We start from the raw sequence: 18,410 nt of genomic DNA on the forward strand, positions 1-18,410 counted from the left end.
ATTCACCTGAGAGCCAAATCAAACCAATGGGACTGTGACTAGTCCTTGAGCATTTCTTTGGTCTCAACCAACTACATCAACATTTAAATGTAAAGATTTTACCTGATGTTTTATTTTAGCCTCTTTGCCTTCATCTATGATTTATCTTGGAAATATTACAACCTGGATAAGCAAACCAAAGAATTAATTTATTGAAAGGGAAATTGGGGATTTGGATCAGTGGACCTTTTATTAATTCCACAGAGCATTAACTATGCAATTAAAATGTGTGTATTTAAAGAATAGGGAGCACCTACAACTTTTTTTGAAGCTGTTTTAATTAGTGCTGCATCCTGTGGCTGCGATGGACACACTTTTATTCTTTCTTTATTGGTGTTTTTGTACAAAAAAGTTGTGATAATAAAAATCTTTTTATCAGATTCCTCTGTACCTAATTGCATTACCTGTATGATTTGTCTGATGTGAGCCTGGGCTTGTGTTGTGCTGTGCCTGATAAATGTTTGTCTTGTGAGACATCGTCTCCTCTCGCAGTAGAGCTGTTACAAGCGTGTACCTCTCCTCCCCATCGTGCGCAGCGTGTCTACCTGGGGAACAGAGGTGACAAGACGAAGTCGTATTGTCAGATAATACCTACCTTTGTTACAGCTCTATCCTATTACCCTACAAGATGGGCACGACGGCTTCAGGAGGTGGATACATATACAGTGGGGGTTCTGCTATCTCATCTGTCTTCATTAAAAGCAGCGCACCACTGGGGGAATACGAAAATCAACACAGACAGTGCCGCTAATTTATGTATTCATCATTGTTGCTACATGGGAAGCTTTGTTTGTCACCGCTCCCCCATGCCCAATGAAGCTACTCACCAGGCTGATTAACTCTCAGGATTCACACCGACCAGTTGTTTATCGGAAATGGTTTTATTTAAATATAAATATGTGTACAAAGGTACAAGCAACGATAGCTCATTTTTAGCAAATAAAATTCTTAATACATTATTAAAAGAATGAACAAACAAATGGCAATTAGTCGTGTTCCAAAAAAAAAGCATAGTAACTGCATTCAGTGATTGATGAACAACTTAAGAGAGGAAAATCTGTGGACCCAAATAAAATCAACCAAGATAGATACATATGTATATAAAGATACTTTACAATAGAGCAGCTTACACGCTGTACATTAAGGCTTATATAAAATATAAAAATAAAGACAAGCGATGATGTTTGCCTCTTCACTTTAAGTGACAATTGTTCTCTCATCAGGCTGCCTGGTAACAGCTTCTTAGACAAATGGCAGTACAGGCATTCATACTGAAACATCCAGGAAGAGGGATGCAACTGGGCCAGGTGCAGAAACCAATGTCTCAAACATGAAATGGACATGAATATAAACGCTGAAGAGTTTCACTAGACACATCATTTGCATGCAACAGAGAGAAAGTATGGGCTCAGCCATTTGTACAGATACGTAGTGTTTCAGGGTAGTACTGTTTCTTGTAAACATGTTGAGACAATTTGATTGAGTTGTAAAACTTTTTGAGTGTATGGTCCGCATTAGGACTGCCTTACACATCTTAACCCCACCCACCTGAGCCTGCCGAAGATGCTGCATTCATTTTCAAGTTTATTTCAAGTTCTAGATTGCCACCAATTTTCCAAACCACCACTTTTTTTGATTGTTCTGGTAAAAGCCGACTCTTCATTTTACAATCGGAAAACACATCAGAAAACAGTAGCAGGGACAGGACTGCAGCGTACAGCCTCAGCCCCCGTTCTCCCCTAAACATCTTGTCACCATCTTTGGGTTTTCATGGCCTTACCTTGTCCATCTTGGTACAACACATAGTTAACATACAGTCCCTCACTAGAATGAGGGATAAAATACACATTCTCCTTCTTATATCCACTGCTAAGTCCAACATGTTAGGATTATTATCAGAAGAAGCTCCAGGAATACAGCTCAGGCCAGAAGTATTCCCTCGATGATTAAACTCTTCATACAGTACAGTGCCTGTAGCACTTGTTGGTCAGTACTGCTAGCCTTGTGCAGAATAGTTTATGACTGTCTCTGTGGATAGCTCAGTCTTTTGTTGATGATAGAGACACAAATGTGCTTAGAATTCCTTTCGCATGCCAACAAAACATCAAATGACAGACAAAAATAGGTTGTTCATATCTGTATTTTTTCCTCAAATATGACTTAGCTTGTATTATCTTCTTTCAAAGTGTTTTGGAGGTCGAGTTGGACATTTAGTGTTGACCCAAAGTAAACTCTGGAATGCAAGTCAAACAGCTACCCCAGTTTTTTTTTGTTTTTGTTTTGTTTTTTGTTTGTTTTTTTGGCCACCCAAATTCAGGAGATGAGTTTGATTTCATTTTTCTAGTTGGCCCTTGCACTGACAGAATATCTCCACAGGTTTGGGTGGTCATCGTGTACAGATAACCTTGTGAGGTATCACACTGTAATCATGAGTTTGAACTTGAACATCACAATCTGCTGAATTCTCCAGCTCACAGTTACAAAGCAGTATTGTAGATCCTGCCATCTGTCACAACAGGTCGGTTATCCCATAACCTAAATCACACGGCTCCCTCCAAATACTGTCCAAACACGTCCTTGAAGGACCGTCCAAGTAAAGAAAGTCTCTGTTCATGTTAGTCCAGCCACACGTGTATGTGGAGGTGACGATAGTTAACTACTCGCTGCTCCTGTACTCTTCTTTCTTCTTCTGTTTCTTGTTGTTGTTGTGTTTTTTTTTTTCCCGTCCAATCACACATGAGTCTGCATACGCTGTGAGGGGCGGCCATAGTCAGACTGCTGGGAGGACACTTGTGAGGAGGCGTAAGAGAAGCGAGACGAGCTGGACACCTTGCTGGCCTGGTCCGATTGGTCGTACGCGTCCACCTTCTCGTAAGAAGCGGGCTTCACGTAGCTGGTGAAGGCGCGACCGTAGGTGGCAGGTAGGTAAGCAGAGCCACTGTAGAGGGGGTCAGTGGGGTAAATGCTGGCTGGCTGGGCAGGCTGTTGCTGGGCAGCCTGTTGTTGTTCATATGAGGTTCTGCCCGCCGCCGTGGTGGTCGCGTACCGGTGGGAGAAGTCATAGACGCGAGGCTGTGTGCCGTGCTGACCATAGACGGGGCTGGGGGACGGCAGCTGAGACGGAGTGTAGACCGGCCGAGCGTTGGGCACATACTCTGAGAATCCACTGCTGCGGATGTGGCGGTCTTCATGGCCGCGGACATTGTAGTAGCCGTTGGTGGGGTCCTGTACAAGGCACAGAAGAAAAAAAAAACAATTCATGAACTTTACAGTCATGTATTATAGATGAAAAATAATGCACACCCACTATCTCGAGAGCATTTCTTCAAATAAGTGTTTTAAGTCTTACCTTGATGTCCGATCTTTCATCCTCCTCCTCCTCCAGAAGGTCGCTGTGTTCTGTGCGCGACGTCCCAGGAGACTCGCTGCTGTTTGGAGCCTGAGGGAAGACCAAGCATTTCTGAAGACTTACTAGGATGAACAAGACCTCACTTGAATAAGAACAAAATGACGTCTGAGCATTAAGTTACAGTGTTAATGTGAATTTTTCCCCCCCAACTGCAACAGAGACATCAGGCATAAAGAGACAGCGATTGTAGAAATTTACCATGGGCTCTTTGACATCCTCCTCGTCATCATTGCCACGTGTAGCGTTGTGATCACTGTGAACGATCTGAACTCTGATGTCACTCTTGGAAAGACGAGTGCACCTTTTACCTATGGGGATTGAAAAGTTACCAGGTGAGAAATCTACAAGGAAGATTTGAAAACGAAAACTATTGAATGTTTTGTTAAAATAAAAGACTTGAAATCTGTTGAAAGGGAAGAATTGGATGAGGACCCTCTTGCCCATACTGACCGTTGAGCTCACCTTTGCCTGTGTGCCTGCAGCAGAGGGAGACCAGAGTGATGACGCAGATGAGCAGGACACAGCCTCCACCTACTGCTCCACCGACAATTATCAACATGGGCAAGGCTTCTGAAAAGAGGACAGAAATAGAAGAAAAATGTAGAGTGGCGGGGAGGAGGAGGAGGAGGAGGAGGAGGAGGAGGGAGAGATAGTTGTCAGAAGAAGGGGAGGAGATGAAAAGAGAGATAGCAAAACGCAAGTGTCAGTGTCAGGGACGTGCAGATCAGAGCCAGCCAGAGAAAGAAATAGATCCATTCATTTGTCTTGCTAATCCCAGAAACATCAGCGCCTATATAAATTCATCTGCAGTGAGCTCAGGCCTGCTCGCAGCTAGCATATGCTCACGCGGGCGATCCGGCATCCCACAGCCTGGCTATTGTCTCTAATCTCTCTGAAAGAAGGGTAACAAGGCCTGACATGCAATGAAGCAATAGACAGTAATCTAATTAGAGATTCCAGGGGATACCGCTGCCCATTTCTCTGGAGACCCCACTCTGCTACGTTGATGTAAATTACTGGCGAGGACCTTTTTTTTTTTTCCTTTTTTTTTTTGGCGTCTGCTGCAACAAAGGCTTCCACTAGCATCAGTGTGGTGTGTAGTAGTACTACTCTACTGGCTGGTTTTAAGATGGCTTAAAGTGGCTGCAGCCTGAGATGATGAACTTGGCTCTGAGACAGTGATAGAGAATATGAGTCCAGCCGCAAACACATGTGGCTTCCTCTAATTGACTTTTGTCCCCAATCAATATCTATGTTATGGGGCAAACATATTCATTAAAGGAACCATCTGCTGATTAAATCATATCGATTAGAGGAGTATAATTAAGATAAGCACAGGGCAGAGGGACTGCTTCCACCTAATCTGTCCCCCTTCACACAACAAGGATTGAGAGTATCACTCTGACTTCTGCACAAAGCTACGGTGAGAGATTATTACTTCTGTCAGTGTGTGTGTGTGTGTGTGTACCTTGTTCTTTCAACGTGACCAGGGCGGTGTCGGTGCCGAAGCGGTTCCAAGCGGTGCAATTGTAGCGCAGCTGGAAATCCTGCGCCAGAGTCTCGGAGAGCACCAGAGAAGACAGCACTCCGTGGTCACTGGTTACAGTCTGTACTGAGTAACGACCGGAGGTGCCAGAGGACAGGCTCATGTCTCCAAAGGTCCACACCTGCGGAGAGGAAGCAAGAGGACAGACAAGGGGGAGTCAGTCACTTTCCTGTGAAGAATTCCTCGTCGGCGAGCCAGGCGAGAGTCCCGCGCCGCTGTTTATCCTCAGATCCCAGCCTGCCGCTGACTGAACACCGGTTTCTCTCTCTGTTCTGCTTTCTCTCTGCCGACCTCTAAGGTGCTCCGTGGCTGACAGGCTCATGTTTAAGCTGCCTCCCACGTCTGCCCTGCAGGTGAGGCCTAAGGAGGGTTAGGTAGCTGCACTATGAAATAAGGCTCTTTGCTGCTGTCTCCAGCGCAGGGCCAGCAGGGCACCTGTCTCTCACTCCTCCTTACACCCTAATTATCCTCTCTCAGCCCAGCGTACGCTCAGCAGTTCAACAGGGTCAGCTGAGTGATGCCTCTCGGGCCGCTAATTGAATGTGGTTTGGCTCGAATCGGCAGGAAGCCGGTCTCCCACAGCTCCCCCACCCCTCACCCCCCCACCCCGACTCTCCCATGTCTCCAGTCAATGTCTGTGCAATTATACTTGTGAATATATGTGTGAATGTATTTGTCAGCGAGTGAGGTGGAGATGTGCCGGAGCAAAAGGTGTGAAGGTGAGGTCAGGGGGAAAGGTGGATGGAGTGATTGCTCCTGTGTGGGGGCGTGGCTGGGAGGAGCGTGCGAGCTCCCAAACACAAGTGAACGACACACAACAGAAATAAAGAGCCTCACTTACAATCTTATCAGGCGGGGGGCTGCTTCCCACCCGACACTCCAGCTTGCCCTTGGAGTGCTTGACAGCATGCTGCGTGGCCTCCGCTGTGATGATAGGTGGGCCTTATGTGAAAAAGTACAGAAGACAGAGAGAGTAGAGAAAGAGATGGAGAAAAAAAAAGAAAAGAGACATTTTTAAAATACAGACCAAAAAACCAAACTGTCTGGTATCAGAATTGGATGCAACTTATTCAACAGATCACATTAAAAGCGACATTATACAGCCTGAAAAGAAGCCACTCACCATTCACAGTCAAAGTGACATCTCTTTCTGCAACTCCAATCCGAGGTACGATGGCCTTGCAGGTGTACGTTCCAGCGTCTTCCTGGGTTACAGCCTTCAGCTGCAAGGTGTTGCCATTACTGAGCACCTAGTGAGAGATCCGGGGAGACAAGTGTGAGAAGTGCGTTCGAAAGAGAGCGAGAGAAAGAGCGAGGTGGTGTGGAGAAGAGGTGGACAAAAGGGAGACCGGGACCTTTATCAGTGGCCCACTTATTGTGGAGGCAGCGCAGAGGTGGGCTGGCCATTGTAACAAATGCCGGTGGTTTGAGTTTTTCTCAGTGTGTGCACGGTGTTTCTCTCTGGAGGGATGGTGTTGAAGCTTTACCACCAAGATAAGGTGTTGACTAGTGTTTGATGCCTTACCACGCTGGAGCCCTGCTTGGTCCAAGCAAGAGTCAGTGGAGGGTTTCCAGTCCAGGCACAGGTAAAGGATGCATCCATCCCTATATCCACCGTCATTGGCTTTGGCTCCGACATCAGTCTGGGGCCAACTGGGGTGAAACAGCACAGACCAATCAATAAGAGGCTGTTTTGAAAACAACATATGCCCCGAGAAAATCTCAAAACAACCAGCTTAGACACACTTTGCAGTGTTTGCTTTAAGTTAAACTCACATTGGACATCGACCAGGGTGCTGACGTTGGTGCTGCCCACAGAGTTGGACACCTCGCAGGAGACGGGGTCAGTGAAATAAGAGTAGTCCACCGTCACCTCGAGGCTGTCGCCGTTTGCTTCAGAGATGGGAACTCCTCCTTTCGACCACCTAGGACAGGCGGATAATCACATTAAACGCTGGCATTAGCTCGGGGAAGGGACTTATCCATGCGTGTCAGCTTCAGTGGCTATTAGCTGATTCACGGCTCGTGCCAATCACAATCAAACGCTGCCAATCAAGTAGCCCATTTCAATCAATGTAGCCACAGTGAGCACATGGCACCCTTGCACTCCTTGGCTTTAGTGTTTCCTCTAAAACTAGATGGCATTTTTGCAGCTTATCGTGTCTTGGAGAGGCTAAAAAGATTATACTGTGTTGGCTCGGCGTGCGAGCGTGCAATCAGAGTGGACAAGTTAGATTAAAGCAAAGGATGGATACCTGTATCCGGTGATTTCAGGATTGGCTGAAGCGGAGCAGATGAAGAGAACCTTGGCTCCTTCTGTCACAGTCTGAGGCTGGACCGATAGAGTCACTGAGGGAGGGTCTGTGAGAAGGAAAATATTCATGTCACTGATTCAGATATTTGACATTGGAGTTAGTAATGTATTTGCTACCATTCAACTGTCAACAGTGCAACAGAATAACAGATTACTGCACATATCCAGTGGCACATAGTGAGCTACAATGCTGTGATAGTGTTCTGTCTGTTTCTTATCCGAGGAGAGCTCAAGCCAGGACACTCACGCTGGACATTGATAGTGACCGATGTTTGTCGTCCAGCGGGGGCAGCAGGGTTAAGAACCCTGCAGGTGTAGGTGCGTCCGGAGTCGCTATCCTCCGGGACGATTGGAAGCATGCTGACAGCCGTCTCCCTCTTCCCATCCTCCATCGGCGCCTGTAGGGTTGGGCGACAAAGCAGAGCGACTGTTAGATGCTGCTGGGAGTCCAAGCGACAGTTTATAACATTTCCTCTTTTTTTTTTTTTTATAAAAGTGACTCCATTACAAATGAAGGAGAACTGAAAATCATCTCGTTGTCGCGCAAGGGTGTCACTTGCCATTTGTGATTGCACCAGTTGGGAATATCTCTATGACACTGCAGGTCTTATTTTTTCGTGTGTGAGGCATTTGCCGTCCCGTTCCTTGGCATGGCAGTTAAATCATATATTTTATGATGCAGCAGGGGATATTGTGCTGTTCCCACATTTCTGAGAGTGTTCCCCGTCAGCGTTCCTTGTTTGTCATCATCTTTTAAATCTATTTACTGCTCACAGAAATCAATACGCCTAAGTGAGGAAAGGTGTAGATTCTGAGGATATGGCTCACTGCTCACTCTCCCTCTTCCTCCTCATATACGCGTGCACACACACACACACACACACGCACACACTAAGAAAAAAAAACTGTGATGGCCAAGGTGCTTCAGTGTTTGTTTTTTTGGTGGGGGCAATGACAGTGAGGAAGAAGTGTCACACATATTTGGAAAAGAGCAAGGACAAGCTGAGCCTTTTCCCCGAACAGCCAAATCAATGGAGCAGGCCTTTCACTTCCTCAGCCAGACACACAAAAAGCATTTTTATGCTACATCAAATCACATCACTCCCTGTCACCACCCCTCGCTCGGACAAAGGATTCACTAACCCCTTTTCTCACTCGAAGCTGGAGAAATTCTCTGTTTTCCACCATAATTCTGTATTCTTATTTTCCTCTCCTCTCATCTCTCCTCTCTCCTCCTCCCTTCTCACTGCAGGCTTTCGTCTCCTTAAATGTGGCGTTTAGCGTCGTTTAGCGTGGTCAGAGAGCATGAAAAATGTGACACTTTCCCAGCCGTGGCTGCCTTACGCTCCGGCACATCCCCATTGTGTTTCTGCATTGTTGTGGGTGATTTCTTCTCTGCAGAAGCTCTACTGTATGAAACACTCATGCCTGTCTGAGCTTTGGCATGCTCCAGTTATGCTGTAGTGTCGCTGCATTAGCGAGCGGAGGTGGAGGGGGGGGTGTGCTTGATGTTAGTGAGTGAGGGGGGTGGAGTGGGAAAGGGGGGGCAGGGGGAGGGGGTCAGGCATGGGTGAAAATGGGAGGGGGACTGCAGAGAGTGAACAAATCTTGTGAGGGAAGGGTGATGATAGAAAAAAAAATGGTGAGAGACCACGGAAGAAAGATGAGAAAAATAAAAAAGAGAAATGGAAGAAAAGGAGAGTAAGTATTATGCCCTGAGAGAAAATATTTCTGTTTTGAATAGCTTTGCATCTATTCTTGCCCGCTGTTATATTTTGTAATAGTTGTGTGTGGGTGTTAGTGATTGAATGATAATGCTGGGCAAAGATCTGTTCTCATTGTACCTTGGAATAAATTGCAGCCTCCATGACCTCTCCATCTCTGTACCAGGTGATCTCAGCAGCAGGTTTGGCTCCCGAGGCTCTGCAGGTGAGGTTGTGCTGTGTGTGGGCCTTCAGACGTACAACAGGGCCGCCCTCCACCACGGGGTCTGAAGGAGGAACTGTAAAGCAGAACAAACATACCACTCAAAACCAAAAGAAACAAACAATAAAAAACCTCAATGCAGCTCCAGGCCTGCACAAGAGTCACAAAGAAGTCATACTGCTATTGAACTTGTTGTTGCTTTTAGCTGAGTATCAATATGGAAAAACAGCAAAAAAGAGCAAAACAACATCTTCTTTTGGTCAAGTGTCTGTTTAATAAGGTGTAGTTTCAGGCAGGAGAAAAAACCGGGAAGAGTTGTCATTTGGAGAAAAAAAAACACACTCAACCTTATTTATTTCCTTTCTTGGGACTACCATTATTACTCTGTTTGCTCTTACTGTTGCAGAGTGATGTTTCAACTGAATTGCTTATTTGTTCATTTATTTGCATGGTTTTGCACGCACCACTGGCAAGCCAAGCGTGCCACCCCTGATGAAGGCGTCTATCTCCCCAACCAATAAGAGAAGGCGTAAACATGGGGTTTGTGCTGGCCTTTCTCGCTCCCTCCACCGAACCAATTTCACTGTGTGTATCTGAATTGTCAGAGGTCCTTCCGCTGCCGCGGCACGGACACTAATGGAATCCGAGTGCTAGGTGATTTTAATTTCCATGCCGATTCCCCTGACTGCACTCCCGCCGTTGACTCCTTTGACTGTGCAGGATTGCTTTGGTCTCATCTGGCCACATTGATTTGCACGCGCGCAGGGACACGCACGAACCCACACGTGCGGGCATGTGCGCACACACAAACGGACAGGAAAAAAGCCCACCTCCCTCCTTAACACTTCTCATGTCCACACGTAAACAAGAAATCACAGGTTTTGATCCGTGGGCCTGATTTTAATATGTTTATGTTTATTTATGTCTTATGAAATGCAGAGTGTTCATGAACCATTTGCCTCTCAGAGCACATTTCATGTAGAAGTCACAGCCGTTTTATCAACTTTCTTTGCAGCCTCCTTGCACACGTCTTTATGGCTGTGTGTGGGCATGTGATGACCACAATGCTCTGTGCAGCTCTGACTGTGACACTAGACACGGAGCGGTAGGCTGACGCTCAGAGGTGAGCTGTTTGAATGAAACCATTTAGCTGAATTGTACCTACTTTCTGCTTCTGATAGCAATCTGCTCGCCTTTCCATGGCAACCTGTCTTTACCACTCACCGCCCCCCACCCCCAGCCTCAATAAACTCAGAGCGCACACCTTAATGGAAACTGATAGATTCAAGGACTCGCACAGTGTCTCTGGTGAAAGCTCTGCATTGTGTTTTGGCATAAGTTGTAACATCATAATTGTTCCCTCTGAGTTTTCCCCTCTGTCTGTGTAACGCTTGTAGGTGAGGACATGGACAAATGACAGGCCTAATTAATGGAGTGATATTCCTTTGAATGCCACCAGATGCCAGTAGTGCTTTGTCGATTCCAATTCCCACAAGACCTGTCCCTTCTCCTCCTCCTCCTCCTCACCAAACACCCCCACACCCCCCACCCCATCTCTAAACGTCTGTGTAAAGAAGTAGATCACTCACATCATGTTAATGTAAAAACCGCCTTGCGGTTGACAAATGTTGTGGCTCACTGTAAAATGTGCTAACTGTGCAGACCCTGACTTTCAAGCGACTACGCAAGTCATTTGTGACTGCAGCAATCACATTATCCTAGACGTCCACAGTCTTGATTATCGCTACTGAGAGGAGAGGGGTTTTCTTTTTTTCCCCCAGCTCAGTCTCTTGGCTGAGCCCGGCTCGGTTTGAATTATGCTTTCAGGACATGATTTTTTACCAGGAAACTAGATTTACAACCGGGTTATCTTTGAGTGGCGATAAGAAATGATCCTATGAATTGCAAATCACTTGAAGATTATTCCGATGCATATTCTTATTTGTCCATGTTAAGTTGTGTCTTGAAAGTGATACATTTTTTTGCACTCTGCATCTGTCAGGCGTACATTTATCTAAATGCTTCTGCGTTTTGTGATGAAGACACTCCCCTGATTGTTCCCTAGCGCTGCCAGCCCGCAGGCCCTGGCACGAGGTCTGGCTGTGGGGATCATGTATGAGCTGTGTATCTTACCTAGTACAGTGAGCTTGGCACGGTGGGAGCGCAGTCCCGCCTGTGTAGCCTGACACTCATACACCGCGTCATCCGCCAAGTCTGCCGAATCGATCAGCAAGCTGTGCTCGCCTGATAGCGGGTCGCCCATTAAGGAATACCGCGTCCAGCCTGCATGAAGCCAGCATAGAGAATAGAGTCAGACACAAACAAACCAACCAACAACAAACACATAATGAAAGGACTATAAAATGAACAGACTTGTGCCTAGAACAAAGGCAAGAGAGACGTGGCAAGGCTCTTTAAGACACAAATGAAAGCAAGCAGCACCTCACTGCGCCAGGCATTGAGCTGTAGTGTTAGCGGAGCAGCATGAGGCTGGAAATGCAACACGTGAGAAGGTTGCTGCATGAGGAGCCTGTCCTTTAAACACAGACACAATAAAGATGGGGTGGCTAAGGTCAAGAGGGAGCTTCTCCACCTTCTCTCTAGTCTGCCACATATTTAAATGTCAGCGCGTGACAAAAGCCAATTGATTATCCACCTTCCTACAAGACCCTTAAAATGCTAAACAACAAATTAAAGTTTGGTGTGTGCAGCAGTAGCCGACCTGTCTGCAGTACATTGTTCTCTCACCATTCATTTGTGTAAAACCCTAGTGGTTGACAGAGAAAGACATGGTCTCTAATGAGACCTGGCATTGATCTTGGTAAGACAGACAGAGACAGGGAGAGCAATAAACACACAGACAGCGGTGGAGCAGAGAGGCAGATATAAGAGGTCGGTGGTAATACCTGGTAGGTCCCTCTCGCCGCCCAGTGCAAGGCCGTCTTTGGTCCACTGTACCATTCCCCGGTAACCCACAATGACACAGGGTAGAGTCACCGACTGGCCAGATACCACCACCTGGTCCTGGGGCTGCTGGGAGAAGTAGGCTGCTTGGGTGGCTGCTGGAGGGAGGGAAAAAAAAGAAAAGAAGAAAAAGCACACAGTGAATATCATATCTCTTTAGAGTTCACATTTGCCATGATGGAAAATGGCCAATTTGTACTGAAATTCACAAAATAGCTATAAAATATATAGGTATTCAAGAACACTGCTAATGGCATTTCAGAAAGTGTAATGGCGGTGCGTTTCTGCAGTGCCAGCAGAGATGTAGCATGAGAAAAGTGAAACTTGCACTGTAAGGGGTGTGAAGGAAAAAAAACTAAGTACGAGGGAGAGCAGACTCGGGTGAACTGGTCTGCTCACTGTACTCTTTTCATGGCACTTGCTGAGAGAATTGTCAAGGCTGATGTGTGAAAATATTACTTATTTTTTTTTACCCCTCGAAATGTAGCTTCTAAGAGGAAGAGTCAGCTGCGCCTCATAACTTATTTAACTCTTTCCCAAGACCATATGGTTGTGCGCTTGCTGACATGAAGCAAACACACTTCTGGGGAGGAAAAACCTGCCACTCTTTCAGTGTGCTTTTTGTAAAAATGGATGTTAAACAATCAAAACTCCATTAAAGTTCCCGTGGGACCCATCCGTTTGAGCCTGCTGAAAGTCAGCGGAGACACCTGCCGCCGTTGCGCTGCTGTGTTTAAGTATGGCACGCGGTCTCGCCGGATTGGCTGGCCTGCCTTCACATGCATACAGAAACACAGCATGAATACGCATCCACGGTTCCAACTGTTTGTGGCACTATGCTAAAGATTGAGTATTACAAACCCTACTGGTGGGGGAAGATGGCAGCACTCCAGAGGTAACTAATCCGCAGGGGAAGGTAGGAGAAAAAAGGAGAGAGGCAGTTGGTTGGTTATCTAAGTGGGGTGTCTGTGTGAGTCGAGAAGAAGACTTAAAAAAAAGAAAGAAAAAAAGCTTTCCCTCATTCTCCTTCTCTCTTTCTTTGTTGCTCAGTGGAGAATGGAAGGGAAGGGGGACAGGGGAAGATAAAGAGGGTTCTTTTCAGGCAGTGCTAAGCCCCCCCTGAACTGCTTCTCTTGGTGGGAGCGCTTAAACAGACAGGGCTGCCCCCCCCCTTCCTGGCGAAGAAAGCCTCTGAAAGGAGGGCAACATACGGCGGCCAGAGACGCGCTATTGTCCCCTTGTCCCTCTCTTTTAATAGGCCTCTTCATTTCCAATCAATCCTGCTAAATGCAAGTTTAATAGCTTTTCAATAGCAGCTTTTCCCCCCAGAGGGTAGCTGGGATTTTCTCTCCCTCTCCCTCTCCCTCTCTCTCACCCCTTTTCTCTCTGCGTGTCTCTTCCCCATCTTTCTCTCCAGTTTTTTCTTTCTTTTTTTGAAAAGGGTGGGAGGGCGGGGCGGGGCGGGGGGCTTCCGAGGTTGTTGGCAGTGTTTATTCCGCACTCAATTATCCACTTCATCTCGGGGCTGCACCATGGACTGAACCCTCACCCCCTTGCCTCCCCCCTCTCCCCCCTCCTTGCCTCTCCGTCACCCAACAGCACAATTACAGCCGCCAAACAGTGAGCTCATCAGGAACGTGAGCTCTCTCTCTCTCTCTCTCTCTCTCTCTCTCTCACCACAAGCTCAAACCGCTGTGGTTCTCAGCGACTGCCTCAAAGCCCATTTTCACATTTTCACCCTTTCTCTCTCGCTTCTTCCATCGGGGGCCAAAAAGAGAGGTGTTAATAGATAGCTGAGCCGAGAAAAGATCAGAGAACAATGCATGTTAGCTAACCAATAATGTCTCCCTGTACATCATTTTACCAAAGTGTTTGAAAAGCCTATTGAGCCGCCGGTGCAAACAGGTAGATTGTATGTGTGTCACACACTGTGGATCAAAAGAGGCCAATTTGAGAGCGTCAATGAGAAGTGAAACATCTTCTTGCTCAGGCTATTAGGCGTTTAGCGAAGGCTGGCATTTCCCCGTCATACCTTTAAAAATGCTGTTTTTACAGTCTGCCTGCCTGTCTCTAACATCCTGCCTTGCTGAGCTATTGAGTGTTTTCATATGCCTCCTCTTGCAGAGCGAGTTAGGGATTTTCCTCTTTGTACTCACAACAGTACAAACATTGATTGCAATTAAGTATCTTGCCCAGAGTATCTAAATGTTTACAATAGGTAATAATTCACTGCATTGGTTGATTGTTTAGATGGATTAGATGCATTGAATTGTTTTTCTATACCCCTCCCACATGCAATTTCTCATTCTCGCATATGGCAATTAACACTATGCACGCACATACATATGCAGCCGTACACATGTAGAGTACAGAGTATGTATTATAGCAAATGTCTTCACACCATATGAGTGATTCATTGCTCTCCAGATCCCTTATTGAAAATGCTCAACAGAACATCTCGACTGGCTAATGACTCATGCCAGATTCCTTTAATTCCTCCTTGCTGAATTAGACAATTCTTTGACGGTGTATTAGCAGCTTAATTACATGAATACATTTTTGACGGGGAGAGAGGGAGGAACAGAACCCGACAAAGAAACGGTGGAGAAGAGGCAGTCAGAAGAGGTATTGAGCTGTGGGTGTGAAGAGGCTTGTTCTCGGTGTGGTGCGGTGTCACGTACGCGCACGCATGTACACAGACACACACTCAATACGCACGCACGCACGCAGCTTTCTGTGTTTTTCACCAGACTCAAAATGAGGAGCTTGTCTCTTGGCTGCAATTGAATCGCATTTGAAAAGAAAGATTTGAACCCCCCCCCCCCCCCCCCCCCCTTTTTTTGAAATTTCAACATTTCTGCAGTGGCTGAGAGTTTATTCAGCATGTCTTCTTGAATGCTATGCAGGTAAATATGAACAGTGCACATTAGTTATACCACATGTGGTGAGCTTAATGTTGCTTTAAAGGCAGTTAAAAATTACATTTTTAAACCCTCATCACAAAAAAATGCATTTAGTCTGTTTCTTACCTTGCTGTGTGCGTGTATATGTGTGTGTATGTGCGTGTGTGTGCACTTTTCCATCCCCCAGTAACAAGGTCAAAACACATTTGGCCTGATACATTTTAATCCGGATTTCTCAAAATGGAATATCATTTCACGCCGCTGGATGCACATGGGGCTAAGTTTATGTGTGTGTGCTTTTCTGCCCGACTGTGAGAGCTCAGGGCGCAAAAGTGTGTTTGCCTATCTCAAAATGTGCGATGTGTGTTTATGTCTGTGTGTGTGTGTGTGTGTGTGTGTGTGTGTGTGTGTGTGTGTGTGTGTGTGTGTGTGTGTGTGTGTGTGTGTGTGTGTGTGTGTGTGTGCGTGTGTGTGTGTGTGTGTGTGTGTGTTCATCTGGATGTCTGAATGAGGGTGGAGGGTGGGGCAGTGTTAATAGGGAAAGCAACTTGTCAGGCACCGGAGGGCACATTTAGCAGTTACTTTGACACAGTGACTTTGCTGTTTCCGTCACATGGTCGAAGTTAAGTGCAAAAACAGCCGCTCCGTCTTGGACACACAACCTATTAAAGGGCTTTGCGTCGACCCTGGTGACTGCCTGCCTGCCTACACTCTCCCCGCCTTCATCTGAACTGATAGAGATACATTCACATCAGGAAGGATCAGGAAGAGATAGACAGATGTCAGCAATGATCCGTCCACCACTGGACATCTGCCTTGATAGAATTAGATTGAACCAGTCCCTCTGTGCTTGTGTGCGTGCATGTGTGCGTGCGTGCGTGCGTGCGTGTGCACTATGTGTATAAGCTCTCACCATGATGCTAAAGACAGAGAAAGATAATGGCACTGCAGATGACCTTTAGATAAAATGTGGCTCTCTCACACACAGTACAGTACATTTACTACCACAGTCACCACAGTCATAATCTGTTATGGCATTTTGGTAATCGGACCAAAAAAAGAAAAAAACGAAAACACTCTAGGCCATAAGTCAATTTAACAGAGCATTCAGAAAGTCAGGTCCTTCAAATAAAACATAAAACAGCATCAGGCTCTCTTGTTTGTAGAAGCTCAGGCGAAGCACTCTGTCCATTTCCCTGTGTTTTTACAATGACACTCAACTGCATATGTTCATTTACTCTAAGAGGCTCTGAGCTGCGTTCGTAGAGAGTCCCTATTTTAGTCCCGATTTTATTCCATGTCCTCATTCCCATCCAGTGCAAAGAGTGCAACATCCTGTCCTGTGGGCTCTATAAATGTAAGTGCTCTCAACTTGACTGGGCAATTTGCTCTGTGCAGTAATAATTCAAAATGTTAAAAAATAGTGCCTGATATCTACTTGCATTTTTGCCCCAAAGGTGAAGGCAGCAACCATGGTGTGAGATTTCCACAGTAAGAGCCAGAGAGGAGAAGATGAGTAGGAGAAACAAACCAAAAAAAAAAAAAAAAAAGAAGCCCAGCACAAAACAGGGCAATTGGCAAAAAAGTGTCAAGCTTGGAATAAACAACCCCTCTCCCCAAATGCCATCCATTGTGCCTTGTCTAGATAAGGCCTTCTAAATCGGGCTGGAAAATGCAAGCTCCATTTCTCTCTGTATGGAATTATTATCCCTTTGTTTTGAGTCAGGCTCTTTTGTCTTCCTCTTCCTGTGTGTGTGAGTGTTTGTGTGAATGTGTGTATGTGTGTGTGTGTACAAACAGACATTACTGCTGAGGTAGCTGAACCAAAGAGTATGTCCCAAAGGGGGACCATGCACCCATCTCATGTTTGATCTGGCTACTAAGCTCATTACCATGAGTCCTACAGAACTTCTGAGGGCTTGAAAGGGGAGGGAGGGAGGGAGGGGAGGCTGTGTTGGTAGTGGGGGGGCAACAGCAGATACCACCCACCAACTTGTGGCATCCAACACATGCACTACATGTGTGAGCTGCGCCTCTGTTTTTCTTCCAAGTGGACCGTTCCGGACAGCCTCTGCAGATGGCCCCAATGCAGCCGGGTCCTGTCTTCAATCCTTTTCTCTGCCGTGTTGCATTCCAGCTGCAATCCCACCCACCAGCTCTCACTATCTTTTCTCCCATTTTAACGTTTTTGTGCCCAAATTGCAGTCTAACAGCTTTTTAAGAGCTGTTTTGCCAGGGTTTAATCCTCCAAGCCTCCCCTTTCAGCCTTTATTCCATTGTGGAAATCTTGGCTCAGACCTAGACCCTTTTTAGCGAGTGGACCCGCTCATCCACCCAGCCTCCCCCTCCCCTCCCCTCCCGTCCTCCCTCTCCTGCTGCTTCGCTAACACCCCCCACCCAGGGCATCCTCCTCTATCCCCGCATCCCTCTGCAATCCAGCCTCATCGTCTCATTCCTCTGTTTATCACTCATATGTCTACAGTCAGTGAGCCATGATCCCTGAAATCAATGCCTAGCAGGCCCCCTTTGAGTTATATAAGGTGTTACTAATTGTTGATTTGCTTTCTCCATGGCTCTTTCTGCCATCACTCTGCTTTTCCAGACTCTGTGTCAGCTGTCATCTCTTGCCAGCCTCTACCCCTTTGCACTTTCTCTCCCCATCTCTTCCTCTCCTCGTCTCCTGTATCCCATGTCCCCTTTCTCTCGCTCTCTGCATCCCCGGTGTGAAAATCACAGGGGTTTGTGTCAGCTTGTCAACACAACACTCAAGAAAGCAGGGTGGTTGTGGGGTGGTGAGGAGGAAGGAGGGGAAAAAAAGGTGGTGGTGGTGGTGGGGGAAGAGAGGAGCAAGCACATGTTAGAAAGACCGGAAAGACAGAGGTAAGGTAAAAATGGAAAAAGTGGGCTCCTGTCAGCTTGCAATTGCAAAGGAGTGGGCCTGAGAGGCGATTGATGGAACGCTGTAATCAGTCTGTCTCCATGGCTGTCACCACAAGGTTTTTCTCTGCTGGAATAGGGCACCGCTCACATCAGGGCAGCAGTGAGGCTGATCGCATGGTCGAGCAGCGGCAGAGTTTCTCCCTGAGTACGTGCTACAACAGATGCAGTGGATAGAGTAATATAGTGGTGTGCATACAAGGAGGGGAAGAAGGGAGGGGAAAGAAAAGGAGGAGGGGAGGGGAGGGGGTATAGCAGCGTGGTGGTGGGGAGGACCAAGAGTGCTGATGTGACATAGTCGGCGTGTGAGTGTATGTGAATGGTTCGCGCACTCACTGTGCTGCAGTGCCCGACAATGTGCCATAAATACAC

At 46.6% G+C, this 18,410-nt stretch overlaps 1 protein-coding gene across 1 annotated transcript in view; it reads right to left on the reverse strand.

The window, feature by feature from the left end:
* Positions 1-1,046: 1,046 nt before the first annotated feature.
* Positions 1,047-18,410, reverse strand: part of kirrel3l (kirre like nephrin family adhesion molecule 3, like) — a 33,504-nt gene continuing 16,140 nt past the window's right edge. The window contains exons 2-15 of the mRNA XM_083989160.1: positions 12,141-12,296; positions 11,368-11,517; positions 9,153-9,310; positions 7,556-7,706; positions 7,250-7,355; positions 6,771-6,919; positions 6,520-6,647; positions 6,118-6,244; positions 5,836-5,936; positions 4,917-5,115; positions 3,911-4,018; positions 3,647-3,756; positions 3,389-3,478; positions 1,047-3,264 (exon numbers count right to left, since the gene is read on the reverse strand). Of these exons, the coding sequence (XP_083845286.1) occupies positions 2,770-3,264; positions 3,389-3,478; positions 3,647-3,756; positions 3,911-4,018; positions 4,917-5,115; positions 5,836-5,936; positions 6,118-6,244; positions 6,520-6,647; positions 6,771-6,919; positions 7,250-7,355; positions 7,556-7,706; positions 9,153-9,310; positions 11,368-11,517; positions 12,141-12,296 (2,228 nt within the window). The 3' untranslated portion in view covers positions 1,047-2,769. The remainder of the gene's footprint in view (positions 3,265-3,388; positions 3,479-3,646; positions 3,757-3,910; positions 4,019-4,916; positions 5,116-5,835; positions 5,937-6,117; positions 6,245-6,519; positions 6,648-6,770; positions 6,920-7,249; positions 7,356-7,555; positions 7,707-9,152; positions 9,311-11,367; positions 11,518-12,140; positions 12,297-18,410) is intronic.

The sequence above is a fragment of the Trachurus trachurus genome (genome assembly GCF_905171665.1).
Source record: "Trachurus trachurus genome assembly, chromosome: 16".
Taxonomy (NCBI): domain Eukaryota; kingdom Metazoa; phylum Chordata; class Actinopteri; order Carangiformes; family Carangidae; genus Trachurus; species Trachurus trachurus.